Below are 18,298 nucleotides of genomic sequence, written 5' to 3'. Positions count from 1 at the left end.
AAAAAAAAAAAAAAATTGTAGTAAATTGGGATCAATGTTGTAAACCAAAGGAGGAAGGTGGTTTAGGCTTGCGAAGGTTGAGAGACGTCAACAAAGCTATGCTTTGTAAAACTGCATGACGTATCAAGCATGAAGATTCTATGGCTAGTTGATTTTTGAGGGCTCGATTTTCGAGTAGACATGGAATGCCTAAGAAATGTCACAAAAAATCTTCATTATGGCCAGGTATCAGATGCATGTGGAAATTTATTTCCTCTATGGAGAGGTGGATTGTTGGTGATGGTCGCAAAATAAAATTCTAAAACAATGTCTGGGTGGGTTCAAAGGCTCTAGAAGATGGGGTGGTGATGGAGGGGTGTGATTAGACTACACTTGATGGAGATGTTTGTAGGTTCATCGGCGACTGCAAATGGAGGCTTCCTGTAGTGCATTCTAATTTTATGAAAGGTATTTTTAAGGCTATCGCGAGGAGTAATCTTCCTCAATATGATTGTGCTGATAAATGTGTTTGGAGCATGTCTCAGGATGGGGAATTCAATTCTAAATATGCTTGGGAAGAAATTAGAATGAAGAAGTCGATTGTGCAGTGGGCTTCTTTAATTTGGAGTAAGAAGCAGCAGCCCCAGGTTGCAACTTTGGCATGGAGGGCAATCCATGGAAAACTTCCAACTGATGAGGCGGTTAAAATGAGAGCAATCCCTATAGTTTCTAGATGTGACATGTGTAGGCATGAGGAGGAGTCGATGGATCACATTCTCTTGTCCTGCTCATTCTCTAGAGAGATTTGGAGTTCATTATGTGAGTGCTTTAATATGAGATGGAGGAATCAGAGGTGCTTGATTGAGCTGGCTTAATGGTGGAAAAGAAAACTGAAAATGGTGTGCAGTAAGGAGGCTTGGGCTATGAGTTTTGGTACAGCAATTGATCACCTACGGAGAGAAAGGAATAACATGAAATTCGAAGATAGAGCTCGCTTGGCCAGGTATATTGTGGCTGTGGTGGTTGAAGATGTTAGAAGGAACAGACATTCGTCGATGGGTGAGGTTAGAATGGTGACGGATGTGCTAGTTTGCAGGTGCCTTGGCATCCCAATTCAGGCTGCCGCTAATAGAAGAATCTTGGAAGTGTTTCGATGCAAACCCCCTATTAATTGGGTTAAATTAAATTTTGATGGTAGTTCACTAGGTAATCCTGACCGTGCAGGTGCGGGCGGGATACTCCGTGATCATTTGGTAAGGGTCCTAGGTTCGTATAAAAAATATATAGGTGTGACAGGTGTCTTCGAAGCGGAGGTGGCGGGGCTGATGGAAGGGCTCATGAGAGCCAAGGAGTTGAACATTCAAAATCTGTGGGTGGAATCGGACTCTTCTGCTGTAGTCACTAGCTTTCAACAAAAGAAGATTCTATGGTGTGCTTTGCAGAGTTGGTTATGTCTCCAACCTTAGCTGGGCAGTATTACCTAGAAGATTACTCACAACTATAGAGAAGGGAATTCTATAGCGAAGTCTGGTGCTTCAGAGGTGGATGTGGCCTTCTCAGTGCATATTATGGAGCGCATTGCTAGGGATTTAGAGGGAAGACCAAATTTCAGATTTAATTAGTTCATTTCTTGTTCTCCTGCTGATGGCAGTGCCAAAGGTGCGAGATTAAGATTGGATGATTTTCTTTTATTTTTTATCTAGGATTGTGGTTGGTGTTTTTCTTTCCCCTTTTCATATTAATGAAATAATTTCTAGCAAAAAAAGAAAAAAGAAAAGGGGGGGGGGCTATTAGTACTACTAATTAATCATTTTCAATCCATTCAAAATGATAAATGATAGGACAATTTTAGTGATGATTTTAAGGGCTATTAGCACTATGAGTTAATCAAATATATTTATTTCTAAATGTTCAATGTTAGGTACTATTTCGAATAATGGTTTTAAGGGTTGTTAGCGTCCTATGTGAATTAAACATATGTCACCTTGATTTTGATGATTAGAAACTATTTAGTGTTCCATTTAGTAAATTTTGACCTATTCTAATTTATGATTTGCAGGGGCTATTTTGGTACGTTCACTTAATTAAATCGATCATATTTAGACTCTATGACGATAGGGGCTGATTTGTTGTTCCTTGTTAATTAAATAGACATTACTTTGATTTCATGGTTTTAGGGGTTAAATTAGGTCTCTCTATCGGATTAAATATATCCTATCATGAACTAGTAATTTAGAGATTGATGTAGCATTTCTTATTGTCTTGGTTCATTCCATTATATGAGTACATGAATTAGGGGCCATTTACATAATCATGTGTATTATTGGATGCGAAAAGGCTGATTTCATAATTTTTATTATTTTATGTATTAGTATAATGCTCTTTAAATACTTTAATATATAATGTGTGTGCATGGTTGAAGTGTATGTTTTAAATTATGAATGAAAAATAAATTACTTAGTTTTTTAAATTATGTGTTATTGCATGTGACAAAATGTATATACTTGGTTATTTGCTTTATCGCATGTGCATTTAAATGATGAAAATAATGAATGAGACCCATGACATTTAACACTTGAAATTTTGGACCAAGGAGGTGTGTTTTTTGTATGGATCATGGGTTCAAGTGTTGGCCACTGAACGTGTGGGACATTCCATGGATTCAGCCCACAGGGTATGTGGGGCATCTAAGGAGATTATGTGTAATGTTCGAGTACTTAGATGTCAAGATACGAATTGGCCATAGAACTTATAGGATGACATATGAACAAGCCACAGAATGTGTGGGGGCATATAAGGGACCTTTGTTTTTCATTGCTACTTGGGTATCAAGATATGCATTGGCCACAGAGCGTGTGGGATGACATATGTACAAGCCACAGAGCGTGTGAGGCAAATGGGGGACAAAGTAAATGAATTGATTAAATGGACATGACTGGGAACAATTGGACATTGTAAACTTCCATAAATGTTGCATATTTGATTTTAAGATATTATTGCATGTGTTTTTATTCTATACTGATGTTTTCAAACCTGTGGATATTGTATGCAGTTTTACTTGTTGAGTTTTTCCCCAGAAACTTATCTAAATCATTTCCTAGATGGAGAGCACTTTGACATGCTGATTAGTGGCGAGAACCAAGAGATTAATGGGGACATGCCGAAGGTGGAAAAGTAGCTCAATGGTTTGTTTTTTCTCTCATTCTTTGATCTTCAGTTGTTTATTAATAAAATTCATTGCTGATTCTTAGCAAAAAAAATGGGGACATGCAGAACATTTATTATTTCAATTGATCCTAGATCATTTTATTTACCTTTGAGATTTAAATTATGGATGTAATAATTTTCTTAAAGGATTTAATTGGCTATGGATGATATAATTGAATTTTGAATAATTAGAGACTTTTATGACTTTTAAATATTAATTTGAAGACTTCTGCTATTATTATTTTGATGTTGTGGTTAATATAGATATGATTATTTATTACTTAGTTGATTCACGGTTTAACCATAAGAGAAATGATCCTTGGACCAGGAACCTCCATATCTCCTTTACGGAACATGAGGCGTTACAATAACATTCTGTTAGAAATGCTCTTATCCTATATCTTAATAACCTTTCTAGCATTTGATGATAATGGCCAATTATTGTCTTGGAATCTATAACTCTTCTCGAGAAATGCCTATAGTATGTTGATTGAATATTTGAACTAAGTATGCTTTAATTCATGTTACTGGAGTAGTGTTTGTTTTATGGAAAACAAACTTGTCAATTGGATGTTAAAGATCCTTTTATCATTTTTTCATTTATTTCATTTTTTTTTTTCACTTGTTAGCTACCTTATTTTTAAATAACATATCTTAGGTTTCCTATGATCTAGATTTGCTTGCGAGCTTTTTGATATGTTATTTCATAATATGAATGCTTGCATATATTATCTCCTTATTTTTGTATTCATAATGAAAATCATTATATTCAATTGAATAGAAAGAGGGAATAAATAGAGCTTGAATTTTATTATGGGATTTTGATATGTTCTTTTCCTAGGCCGACTGTTTAAGTGATGTCTACTATGGTCTAACAATATATTACTGTATGCACACCTAAATCCACCCCATATCCATTTTGGATTTTTTTTTAATCATAATATAATATCCAATTTGAAAATCAAGTCTGGTTCGAATTAGGCTTTGTCAAATCTCAATCACATTCAGATCCATTCCCAAATCCTTACCTGATAAGTACCCATATAGCTTTAAGGTAAAAGTACAATAAGATTTAGCCTAAATACCGAGATCTGACCATATTTGGTCTATATAAAGGACATCAAATGTCACACCCTGCTTCCTCTAGGATACCATCAATGTGACTAGGACGGTTAACTGTCCTAAATATCTATCAAGATCTCTGATAGCAGTATCTTAACCATCACAACCATAATATAACTGAACAAACTAAAATCAATGCAGTGGAAATCAGAGTATATATATGCAAAACCAACTTAAATCAATTGGGGAAGAAATTAATGTGAGGTATATTACATAACATGTTTTTTCATTCACAAAAATTCATCAAGACATAAATATAATCTCATAAGTTATCATCCAAAAATACAGCACCGAAGAAGTCAGCAACTTCACCCTTAGCTCAAGGTGTAGCATACGCACAATTATCGCAAGCACAATTTGGATTGTGCCCTCGGGCTCTGGTATCCACCAATCACCACCATACTCAGTCATGAAAAATGAGGTGTCACTACCCATTGGCATGACGGTACTTGCATCATCATCTAAAAAACAACATGCATGTGGCGTGAGTTCCAACTAACTCAACGAGGGATGAGATTCATATAAGCATACACAAATGCAATTCATTTCATTTTAATCACCTAGCATACTACCAAGTGGGGTTCATGCTACTACAACGAATTAGGCAGTATCCTTAATCCCAAAAATCGCATATCGATCACCCAAAAATACAATTCTGTTCGTGATTAGGAGCCTACTGGTCCTAGAATGCAACCGTCGATCACCCAACAAATCCCGATAATCCCCTCCTGATAGCCATGACATCGGAATTACCATCGGTCATATCGGACTGATTTCCACCTCTGATAACAATCACATTGTATTGCGAAAAGTGATATTCTGAAAGGATTCATTGAATATACCACGATGGGTTATCCAACACCTCACCCCCTTTTGATAAGGGATTGTAGCATAGGGAATGTAGACCTAACCATAATAATCTACATGCCCTTCATAGTGATACATGTAGTACAGAAGTATGGAATACGGTACCAGAATTACCATCGGTCATATCGCATCTATGTCTAAAGCCTATCTAGCATACATATAGGTTAGTATGGGACCCATGCAAAAATTAACATTGGCGACATCGTTTACCCATATCCAAGTATGACAACGACGCACATGGTACTGGAATTACCACCAACCACACCAAGTATCCATAGTCATATCTAACTCTAATATATACTTAATGCATGATGCAATCATCCACACGGTGATCATGGTACTAGAATCCCCTTGGTCACAACGGATCCCTTTTTACACATTGAAACATGTAAACAATTGATCAACAACAAAACAAGGTATACAGTTCAAATATAAAATATAAGTGATTGAAATAAATACATATGATTACTATGGCATGCATACAGTTCTAATAGTGTAAAACACTTCAAAATAAGTTCAGACCACCACTCACCTTGTCTGTTGATCGGATGAGTAAATTTTCCAAGTGTAGAAGCCCGAATCAAACCCCTTTAGGCCTTACCGAATGTGATCGTCTCTGTCCTAGTTGTAAGGGTAAATGGGCGTTAATAGGTATTAAAAAGTACCTTAGAAGGTCTCTCAAAATTGTACAAACTGTTAATTTGATAGTATAGTAGACTCACCTATAGATTGCCACCTATTAATGTCCATTCCTACCAGTGGGTCTGGTAGAGACCCAATAGGTCTCAAACGCTCACCGGTGGATGGCCATCAGTTAATGGCTCCTCTTATTGATGGTCCTACCGGTGGATCTATCAGAGGCCAATTTGGCTTTGCATAACCATATGGTAGTTGTCCACTGGTGGATATTGGTCTTACTGGTGACTAACCCAGAAATTGCTGAACTTCTTGGGGCTTGGTCTCCTTGGGTCCGACAATTGGGATTTTTCTATGGGGTTTGTGAAGGGCCTTCTCACCTTCCATTTAAGCTCGGCTAATCATGCTTTCACCAAGTCATCATTTGGGAGTTATGCTGATTAGACGACCAAAACCCTAACCTTCTATTTGGATGAAAATGACCCTGGAGCTCATGCAGCTCACTTTGAACGAGGAATCATGCGGGAGAGTAGAATGCATGCTATTCTGGCCATCTAAAGTTACGGGGGTTGAGGCATACCCCTCAAACCTTATAAAACTTCAGTTCACTACCAACCCAAAACCGAATATGAAGAGGGGAGAGGTAAGGGAAGGTCCTCTTACTTTCGGGAGCAACCAACAACAAGAAGGTTGTGGTTGGACAGCTTCCTTTTCCTCATCCTTCTTCTTCTCCTTTTTCTCCTTCTTTCTCTCCCTTTCACGTTTGGGTCCAGGTGGGAAATGAGCCCTAAATAGGTAGAGGCCTTAGGGCCTATTTGCCTGTGCTCTTGGTCTCGGCCAAGTTTGACTCAACCCGATTGTCGGGCCACTTGGATCCACTACCTTGGTCCAACAATGTGTGTAAGTCACTAGGGTAGGTCTCATGTAGTGTGGGATCATGAGTGAAGTTGGCTAAGATGCACATAACGGGTCCCACAAACAAAGAATGTAGTTCAACACTACAAAACACACCGGTAGATGCATGTTCCTACTGGCGGTTAGTATAGTTGCTGAACTTTGTTGGTATTCATCCCCCTTTGCTCAACTCCTAGGGGGGTTCTTTATGGACTTGTGCAAGGTTTTTACATGTCATTTGCACCATGCAAGGGGTCAAGCGACTAGGAAGGTTTTGAATCCTTTCTAGTTCGACCGTCAAATCCTGCATTGACAGGTAGGGTCATCATTTCTCTCTAAACAATAGATTGCGCGATCCAGAAGTCACTGGTGCTGTCAATATTTGGCATGAGACTTATTACAAATTTGATCAGATTAGGGCACCGATGTAACATCAAATTTATCACCTTGTAACACTTGCTACAAATAGACTTTTAGAAAATAATGTTTCTTCAGTCCCTAATGATATTGCTTCTTGATAAGCTGGCCTATGTTTATCATATTTTGGGGCATTTGCTCTTGATCCCTGAATATTGTACTATTTCTCTTTATCCTTAGGCTCCACATACCTCCAACAAGTTATAGATCCATAGCAACACCAAACCCCCCCCCCCCCCCCCCACGACAACCATAATGAACTGTGTGAAAAATCTATAGTGATGAAGAGATGGTAGTTTCTTGAACTTTCCCTCCTTTCTCTAGGCATGATTGACAAACAAAAGGAGTGATTACTCTACATACTCACCAATTTATATTTTTTACAAGTACTGACTTTCCTTATGATTAGAACCCAAAGTAGGATCTTATGCTTAGTTGGGGCTTGGAATTTCCAAATGGTTTTGTGCAGAAAAGCAGACTTCTTGTTATTAATGATTTGTTCGGCGCAGTCAAAATTGATTAAGAAGTTACATTCAATCAAAGAAGAGTAAAACATCTTCTAAATAGTAATTAGAGAATTGAAAAGTTGGAAATCAAATTGCACCAGGAAATCAATTTATTGAGGATCCCCACAATTTCCTGGGGTTGAACTATTACTTGTGCAAATATTATCTTGTGATGGCATTGGTGATCACCTATTGGACTTTATGATCAAACATGTTTTTGAGTAGCCCACTTAAAATTTTTTAAATTAGATTGTATATGATAAATGGAATGGTTATTTTTACTCCCATTTTACAGGATTGGAAGATAAATCAATAAATCAATTTTAATTATGGTAAAACATTTTGACCCTGCAATACTGTCGTATGGGATCATTGGGTGTATGCTAATTACTAAAGTTGTATATGGGACAAAAGTTGAGCCTGAATGTCGGGCCCAAATCCTGGGTCAGGCCTGGCAATCCAGCACCAATGCCAAGCCCACTCCATAAAAAAAACACATGCTAACAACGTAAAACATCAATGATAGTCTGTTTTGGCTGGTTAGAGGCTTCGAGTTTTGTGCCAGTCTAAGTGGGCTAAATGCTGATGATTTCACCAATTACTAAGGCAACTGATGGAAGGAAAAATTTGGAAGTTTGACTTTGACCATTGGATAAATGCTTGTCAATGCACATGTTGATATTGATTGGTCTGAAACTTTAGTGATGGTTGGATGATGAATAGTTTTGGGCAAGGGTGTGGTTGAACAATAGGACACTACAAGTTGGGCAGTGAAAATTACGATATAATTTTAACTTCTTAAAAATATAAATAAAGAAGGAGAAATAAAAGATGATGTTGCACAAAGAATTAAAATAATATTATAGATGAAGTGGAGATATGTATTTGAAGTGTTGTATAATGGACGAAAAAAAGAAAATTTAATAGCACCAGATAGGGAAGAAACAACATATAAACAAAGTTATCGTAGCTAAAGTGAGGATGTTGGGATGGTTGAGGGGTAAAAACTTGAAAGACGGACTTTTTTTTTTCACCCACAAATCTACTATCATTATTATTCTGCTCCCCATATATGTTGGAGGTAAAAAGTTTCACTGATCCCTTATGCCCATCCGAGTGCAGTGATGCCCATCGGTAAAGAAATTCCTCCTTCACCATGTCTCAAGGAAAACTCGGTATAATTAGTAAAGATAAAATAAGAAATGAACAAATTGGGTTAATTTTCTAAATTAAAAAATAATAATAATAATTTAAGAGTAAAAATATTAATTTAGGAGTAACTCTGATATAGAATGAGTTGAGAGAATATCGTTTTGAGTGGCAAAGACACATATAATGGAGGCATTTAAATGTTTTAAATGTTTCAATAAGGAATAAAGATACGATTCAAATTAAAGGAGTTCAATGAGCCAAGGGTAGGCATAAAGTGAACATAGGAGATTTGATGATGAAAGACATGCATAGCTAAGGGATGGTTATATGGGCTTAAACAAACCATAAAGGGTCGGTTTCAGTTGATTATAGTATTCTATCATTGCCAGTCGACACGATCTCTTTTTTCTGTCTATTTCTAAAAAAAAAATAACTATATAAATAAAAAAAAGGGCAAAAAAAAAAAAAAAATCATAAATTATAGGAATATGTAGGGGTGCCAAGCCTAGGCCCGTCTAAGCCATCCGAATAACCTCGAAGTTGAACCGATTGTTTTATTAAAAGATTTATGGTGGTTTTAAATTAATTGGTTAGTCTTGGTTCAATCCGATTAACCTAATAACCTGATAGATTAAGCAACTTTACCAATAATTGATTAATTTAGCAATTGGTTTAATTGAGTCTTGGCTTTGAAGATTGATTACATAATCGTTCGGTTTCGTTCTGGTCCTAGTCCTCAAAAGTCCATGATGAATTAAGGCATGACCAGCACCGACATGATTAACGTGTTAAGCATTGTTCAAAAGTGTCATATAACTACAATAACTGGTGGATAAAGAGATTCTATCTTTACCATGAGTGAATGAAACTTGGTCCATTATAACCTGATTACAATTTTTTTATTTTTCTTTGTATCTTGTTTGAACATATTCATACAACTTATAATTTTTTAACTTATAGATAGAGAAAGAGAGAGAGAGAGAGAGAGAGAGATAAAAGAGAATATAATTTTTTAATCTTTGCTTTTTCTGCACTGTAGAAGAATTAGATCCCTTGGTTTGCTCTTCAGAAATGGATTTTTGTTCTTCTTTTTTTGGCATCTATCCTTTGGAAGATCTAACATTGTTTCCATGAAGCTAATACGGCAGCTAACTATCTTGCTAAGAAGGTTTCAAAGTCAGGCCTCTCTGATTACTCGGTATTCTTTCCAAGTCATATTCTGATGGATTTAGAGGATGATGCGATGGATAGGCATCGTTTTAGATTCTGCTAGGGTGTCCCCTTGCTCTCTCTGCTGATGGCCATGCCGAAGGTGGAGATTGCAAGTTGCTCTAGTGGTTTCGGCCTAGTGCTTGTTTTTTTCTTTATTTGATGTATTCCCCATTTCTCTTTTAATAAAATTATCCTTTTACAAAAAAAAAGTTATAAAGATTTAACATGGTTCACACACCGATAAGATGTGCTATATTTACAGGCGAAAGTGAATATAATTCACCATATGATGGAAGAAAGATAGCAATGGAGATCTTTGAAGAACACCTAAACTCATGATCAGAACTGTCGTTCAAAAATCCTAATTTGAAAATCCTCAAATCTCATTTGCTTGCATAACAAGATAATAATACAAATATATACTTCTTCAAGTCAGGTCGACCCATTGGATCGAATTTGACCAGGTTGCACTGTACATACAGTTCACCCTCGCAGCCCGTACGAGAACAGTAATAGGCTATTGGTCCAAGCCCTCTGCTACCATCACAAACCTAAAATAAAAGTCTCATTGAATTCATCACCAAATTTACGTTGTGGGTCAATCTTCGAAATAGATCAAGAATTCAAGACACACAACCCTATATGATGTATGTCATGATGATGAGAAAAGGTCTATAAAGCTTAACAGATGGCGATTTAGTTAGGCATGTTGCAGTTAAAGGTAATACCGGTTGGGATATATTAGGTTCTTATGCTGAGAGTCTTGTTCCACTTGAGTCTAAAAATGGGATTGGGTCCTTTCTCTGTGTATGTATATAATGGGTTTGTCTACTTGTAACCTATTTTTGGTTTCCTCAAATATCTACATTGTCAAAGAGGTGATTGGCCTAAGAAGAATCAAAATGTAATTTCATATGTTGGCTTTTTATAGAAAATGTTTTGGAATTCCGGCTGAATCCATGTCCAAATGGCCCATCCAATTCCTCTTCTCTCAATTCCTCGTCAATCACCCTCCTTTCCACTTTTCTTTTTCTTCTTTTTCCATCATTTATACGAAGGAGAAGCGGTTTCGATCTCCATCTCTCTGGCTTCAAGAATTGAAAACTTAAGAGAGGGTTAATATTTGTGAACCTTTGTAGGAAAAAAAAAAAAATACAAGACCAGTCAAGGTCAACAGGTCAAACCCAGCCCAAGGCTTTAAGCATGAGCCCGATAGGATTGGGTTGGGCCTGGGTTGAGTTTTGGGGACCTAGGTTTGGGTTGGAGTTTTAAGAAACCTAGCCCAACCTGACCCTGTTTCACCTCTACTTCCTAGCATCATAAGTATGATCACAAGAATTCACTTGAGCTGTTTTGGGGTTGTGCAGTTTGTGGATTTTAATGTGCAGTTTCAAGATCAGTTGTGAGATTGGAAATTAGGGCTCTTAAATAAGGATTGCAGCAAGATGGGTGGAATCTGATACAAAGGAGATGATAACAAATTTGTTTGATGGAAGAAAGTTATACAGATCGACGATGCCTCTACTTTATCCTCATCACTTGGATGTTAAAGAGCCTTTTATCATCTTTCCATTTCATTTTCTTTTCACTTGTTAGCTACCTTATTTTGGATAACATACATTAGGTTTCCTATGGTTTAGATTTATTTGCGAGCTTTTTGACGTGTTAATTTCATAGTATGAATGTTTGTGTATATGATCTCCTTGTTTATGTATTCATAATAAAAATCATTATCTTCACATGAGTAGAAAGAGGGAAAAAATAGAGCTTGAGTTTTTTATGAGATTTTGCTTGCCTCCAATGGCATTATTCTAGAATTTATGGTTCAGGTTAGGGGGTGTCAATTGGGACAGGTTTAACTTCGACCTTTTTGGAGACTGGATCAAAAACATCCCACTTAATTGATGCCAAACCTTGGAACTAGTACAAATTAATAATGAGATGGACTGGTTCTGGTTCATATATATATATATATATATATATATATAAAAGATTAATACCTTTGGTGGTTTTGGTGATTTATTTGTGGTTGATAGAATGTTGAAAAGATGGTGGAATAAATTCAAAATCTTTGGTTGGAGACTCTTCTACACCATGTCCTCATGGGTTTCCTACGAAAGCTGGATGCTGGAGGATTTAAGCTGTTATTTTTTTAACTGGCATGGAAACAAAGTGGCATCTCTTTGCTTCTTGTGCTTTTACCAAAGTATTTTAGCAGCTAGGGTATTGGGTCTTTAAACTAAGAAATGGATTAATGACTCCTTGTTTGGCCTTTTTTAATTTTTTTTATTCATTATCTTCAATCTATGATGGATCTTATATGGCTCTTTGGTGTTCTGTTTATCACTTTATATTTGCTTGGGATCACCTCAAATAGGTGGCATTTCAGAAGTCTAAAAACTAACAGGTAGATTTTCGATCTAAATCTTTACGATTTGGTGAATTCTAACAGTTCAAAAGTGCAGTTACCTACTCCATTGATGCTTGATCCATTTATGATTTTGTCTTCTTTGAGATCTTTTCTATCTGAGGATTATGCTCTGTTAATGATTGGAATCTTTCCCCAAAGTACTGCTGATACTGGATGTGCTTCCCTTCTTGTATTCCATAATTGCTTCATTTTCATGGAAATCAATTTTGGTGTAGGAGGCAGATTGCATGCAAAGGCCAGGGGACTTCTCCAAGGGCTTGAATGAGCAAGGCAAATTCTAGGGAGCTGATGCTGTTTTTCAATAACAAGATAGATGTGTTATTTAATTACTTTTAGTCAGTAATTTGGTAGGTGTGTATGGATGACTGTATAAAGTATGTTACTTGTATTAAATTGTCTTAGCCTGCTTGACAATCACTTGTCTCTAAATTGTATTTGAATTCCAAGTTTTGTGGCAATTCAATTTTACCTGGTTTTGTGTTGAGAAAGAAGTTAAAATACATTTACTGAGTCTTTTCTAGAGACCTTACCTATTCATCAATGTGAAAATCTTTTAAAAAATTGTAATTTTTTTAGTGTTTTACACACTTTCTTCATTCTACAAATGTGAAATCATGTCATTTTTTTTTTTCAGTAGGAAATCCTATCATTTCATGTGTACTAAAAAATGTGTAGAGACTGAGAGTTCTTAAAAATGATATTGACATAATAATATGTCACTTTCAGATTATTTTGAATACCATTTCTATAATTGCTTAAAGAACTTTTGGGAATTCGACAAGTGACAAATAAATAAAGGTTACGGCTTTTCAGTTCAGCACTTTGGGTACAACAAGATGCACCTTGAATCCTTGATTGATTTCCCTCTCTTTCTTACCAAGATTTATATAACAATACAAGTAAGAAGACTTTCTCCTTCTAATATATAGTATAATAATAAGCAATATATGGTGTTAGGTTATTTCATGTCTATTGAGATTTAGTTTAACCAGCAGATAATTTAAGCTATATATGTTGAAAGTAGTAGCTTGAGTGGTCCATTTACAGTGAATGTATCTTTAAACAATTTCTGTTTGTTCTGAAATATTTCATTTTTCATTAAAAAAAAAAATATATTCTACATATAGTAGAATAATAACTTGAAGATAACCATTTGAACCATTGATATATCAAGGGAAGATTCTAATACATTGTGAAACATATAGTTGAGATGCTTCACCAAACTAGACTGCATTAACAATTTAGAGAGTTTTCCTAAGAGAGAATTTAGAATGTGAAGAACCAAAAAGGAAAAAAATAAAATAAAATTCAATCTATTCTACCAAAACAAAGAAGGTAAATACACAAAAGAAGTGAAGTACCTTACCTTATACTTTGGAATCATGGATTCGATTGATTTTTATTGGAATCGGCACTAATCGGTCAAGTTGGTTCACATTAATTCCTATTAATTCTATCAATTTTTGATCGATTATCGAACTGGCGCTAACAGATTCTTACCGATTCTGAGTTTTGAAACCTTGCTTGGAATCTACTTGTAGAAAAGCAACCACATCAATGAGAGAGAGGATCAGCTTCTTGTACTATCCTGATTCACACACATAGAATCCACACAAGGTAAAGCCCTGTGGTGGATACCATGTGTGGGATCAGGATCATATGAGAATGCAAGAATCAGATCCATACTCCCTTTTTTTTTTGGGGGGGGGGGGTTGGTAAATTACACAGACCTTACCTTCCAGTGTTTTGCCCCAATACTCATTGCACCCCCATGAGTTTGAGATACTACATCGTCCTCTTTTAGAGTAATGGCATAAACTTAAAAATCAACAGAAGAGGTTCCCTGAGGCCACGGTGAATGGGCATCAGTTCACTATGCCTTATTGACATCGTATGTTAGATCAAACACCAAGAAAAACGAAAAATAAAGAGACAATAGATCTGCACGACACAGAGATTTAACGAGGTTCACACACCAGGGTGGTGTGCTACGTCCTCGGGCGAAGAAGAAAATGTTTCACTATGCAGAAGAGAGATTACACCCAAGCAGCAGCGAGAAAACTCGCCCTGAAAATCCTAGCTCGAAAAACCCCCAAAATACAGTGACTTTCTCAACAAGCAACAGTACATTATATATACTCCAAGTCGCGGGTCGATCCATCGGGTCACGGTCAATCTGGTCGAACCCCTCTACTTCCATCACAGATCTCAGACAATTTCCTACCAGCTTGGCCAACTATGCTCATTTAAGAGAAATTCACTTCTCCTATAACAATCTTGTAGGGAAGATTCCGGTTGGGCTATTTACTTCTTTGTCGAAGCTGGAGATGGTTTCTATTAATTTCAATGGCTCGATAGGAGAAATACCAACTTCTTTTGGGAACATTTCCTCCATTCGATCTGTCTCTTTAAGTGGAAATGGACTGCAAGGGAGCATTCCAGAAACCTTTGGTTGGCTTGCAAATTTATACTTTCTAGGACTTGCTCTAAATAAGCTATCTGGTATGTTCCCTATCTCAATATATAATCTCTCATCTCTTGAAGTTATTTCTGTCACACTAAACCGACTGCAAGGGAGCCTTGCACGAGACATAAGCCTCACTCTTCCAAATCTAAAAAATCTAGCAATTGGAGAGAACCTTCTCTCAGGGAGAATTCCGAATTCCATCTCCAAAATTTCTACACTCAAAATGATTAGTCTAGCTCAAAACAATTTTATTGGACCAATCCCTAACCACTTTGCAAATCTTCAATACCTTCGAAAATTTGATATTGATACAAATCATTGTGGAACAGGGGAAGCTGGTGATTTAGATTTGTAAATTCTTTAGTCAATTGTACACATCTAGAGCTTTTGGACCTACAACATAATGGTTTTAAAGGTCCCCTTCCCAAATTTAAAGTCAATCTCTCAACACAACTCTTAATTTTTCTTTTAGGAGAAAATCAAATTTCTGGAACTATCCCTGCTGGGATTGAGAATCTTGTCAACTTGACCGATTTGGGCTTGGAGGTGAACTTTCTGAAAGGTATTATTCCATTTGGTATAGGGAAACTTCCAAAGCTTCAAAGATTATTCTTGGGTAGAAATAGACTTTCAGGACAGATACGTTCCTCTATAGGCAATCTCACTCTTTTGTATGAACTCCATTTAGAAGGAAACAACTTGAGGGCAAGCATTCCTTCCAGCATTGGAAATTGTCAACATTTGCATTACCTAACCCTATATAATAATAGCCTCCAGGGCCCAATACCTGAACAACTCTTTCTTGTATCCTCATTGTCAATATCTCTCGACTTATCTTATAATTTTCTGGTCGGTTCTCTACCAACAGAAATTGGTAATTTGAAGAGTGTTTCTACAATAGATGTCTCTGAAAACAGATTGTTTGGAGAAATCCCCTCCTCCTTTGGTGATTGTAATAGTTTGGAACATCTTAACATAGGGCATAATTTCTTTGAAGGAACCATTACTCAATCTTTGACTCTTTTGAAGGGGCTTCGAGATTTAGATCTCTCATCAAACAACTTATCAAGGGAAATCCCAAAAGATCTAGAGAAATTTGTAGCATTGCAGAGTTTAAATTTATCCTTCAATAATCTTAATGGGGAGGTACCGACAAACGGAATCTTTGGAAATGCAAGTGCAATTTTAGTGAAGGGAAATGATAAGCTTTGTGGAAAAATTGCATAATTACAACTACCTGCATGCACAAACCATGGATCTAAGAAACGAGAAAAGTTCAATCATTTTAGTAGATTGATGGGGATAATCGGTGTGATTCTTGGTTTTCTTTTGATTTCTTCATTTCTTACTCTTTTTTGGATAAGAAGATCAAAAAGCAACATCCATCCACACCAGTAATTGGTGACCAGTTCTTGAAGCTTTCTTACAAAGAGCTCTTCCAAGCTACTAGAGGATTTTTTTCAGCTAATTTCGTAGGTTCTGGTAGTTTTGGCTCTTTATACAAAGGGATTATCAACAATGATGAAACAATTGTCGCAATCAAGGTATTCAACCTTCAAAATCCAAGAGCTTACAAGAGCTTTACGGTTGAATGTGAAGCATTACAGAATATTCGGCATCGAAATCTTGTCAAGATTTTAACTTTATGTTCAAGTCTTGATTCAAAAGGCAAATATTTCAAAGCCCTGGTTTATGAGTTCATGCCCAATGGGAGTCTTGATGACTGGTTGCATCCGCTGATGGAGGAACATAATCATTCAAGGAATTTAAGCCTTCTTCAAAGATTAAACATCGCAATTGATGTGGCTTCTACATTGGATTACCTTCATTACCATTGTTATACATCAATTGTTCATTGTGACTTGAAGCCAAGCAATGTTCTACTTGACAGTGATATGATTGCACATGTTAGTGACTTTGGTTTGGCGAGGCTACTTTTAGAATCTGGCGACAATTCATCCCAGGCTCAAACTAGTACCATTGGGATAAAAGGATTTATTGGCTATGCTACTCCAGGTAACAAATAAACTATGCAATATTATTTTGAGTTATCAATATATTAAATTATAATTCGTTACATCTAAATTCCCATACTTGTTGTCTATTCTAATCGAAATTTGTTATAGTTGATTGAGTATATCAACACATTTTTCTGTCTTAATTAGATTGGATCATGGTTTTAACATAATCATAAGAATCATGCGTCCTAGATTTAATAAATGACTCGGTCCTTTTGAATAATGAGTTTACCCTTTCCATATTTCATTCTGTAATTTATTTTAATATATGAAAAAAATATGCAATTTTTTATTGTTAAACTAACAACGAGAGGTTTATAAATCTCAGAATATGGCATGGGTGGAAGAGCAAATATAAAAGCTGATGTGTTTAGCTATGGGATCCTATTATTGGAGATGTTCATAGGAAAAAGGCCAACGGATCAGCTATTTACTAATGACTTAAATCTCCATAATTTTGCAAAGGCAGCTTTACTAGTACACTTGATGAAAATTTTAGATCCAAGACTCCTACCCAAGGAAGAACAAAGTGAAGAAATTGAGAAAGATGACATCAACAAGACTATTGGTCTTAGTCATAGGACAGGAAAATTGCAGGATTGCATAATGGCAATAATGGAAATTGCGCTCCAGTGCTCCAAGGAATCCCCAAGAGAACGTATGAACATGAATGATGTGAGGGGGCGACATTTAATCAGAGGAAAGTTTTCTTGAAGCAAGAATCTATCAATACACAGCAACTACGATTGATTAAAAGGTGATTTTGAATCTATCAATACCTTATTGTGTTATCTTAGCTGCTTAATGCTCATGGAAAACTCCAAGAAAAGAAAGTTTTAGATCATACAGCAAAGGTAGGCTGATTTAGAGTTATTCATATCATGGTTTCGAAAAATGGTATCGATATTGATACCAATACTGATACCAATACAGATCAACAGTATGAGGTCGAATCGGTTGGTTATTCCCTCAACTTTGATTGAAAAAGTATTTTCTGGACAGATTTACCCCCAATTAGAACAATTCCGTCAATACTAGATCGACTAAGTATTGATATCGGGCATGAACAATATTGGTACAGATCGTCCATATCAGATGTTTCTGCCCTCATATTTTAATTAAAATTTTATTTTTTGGACAACTGTACCCCTAGTTAGAACCATTCTACCAATAGAAGATCGGGTAGGTATCGGTATTAGGTACAGCCGATACCAAAATGTATCAGCTGATACGACTGTTCTGATACCATTTTTTAAAACCATGATTCACGTATGATAATTAAGTTGGCAATTGGAAGAGTTTAAGACTCAATTTCTTCCTTACCTGATCCCAATCTGTATCAAGGTTGAATCAATTCTGGACAAGTAACTTTCTTTCAGGCTTTTTTTTT

The 18,298-nt window shown here is 36.2% G+C and overlaps 1 protein-coding gene across 1 annotated transcript; it reads left to right on the top strand.

Annotated features, from left to right (window-relative positions):
• The first annotated feature begins 875 nt into the window (after window positions 1-875).
• Window positions 876-17,946, top strand: LOC122071281 (probable LRR receptor-like serine/threonine-protein kinase At3g47570). Its single transcript, XM_042635608.1, has 8 exons — window positions 876-1,203; window positions 14,707-14,925; window positions 15,363-15,452; window positions 15,759-16,036; window positions 16,258-16,906; window positions 17,237-17,583; window positions 17,706-17,762; window positions 17,911-17,946. Exons 1-8 carry the CDS (start codon window positions 876-878, stop codon window positions 17,944-17,946), a joined length of 2,004 nt encoding a protein of 667 aa, XP_042491542.1.
• The last annotated feature ends 352 nt before the right edge of the window (window positions 17,947-18,298 follow it).

The sequence above is a fragment of the Macadamia integrifolia genome, unplaced genomic scaffold (genome assembly GCF_013358625.1).
Source record: "Macadamia integrifolia cultivar HAES 741 unplaced genomic scaffold, SCU_Mint_v3 scaffold_19A, whole genome shotgun sequence".
Classification (NCBI taxonomy): Eukaryota; Viridiplantae; Streptophyta; class Magnoliopsida; order Proteales; family Proteaceae; genus Macadamia; species Macadamia integrifolia.
Note: the sequence above shows the minus strand (reverse complement) of the source record. Positions and strands in the feature narration are given on the sequence as shown.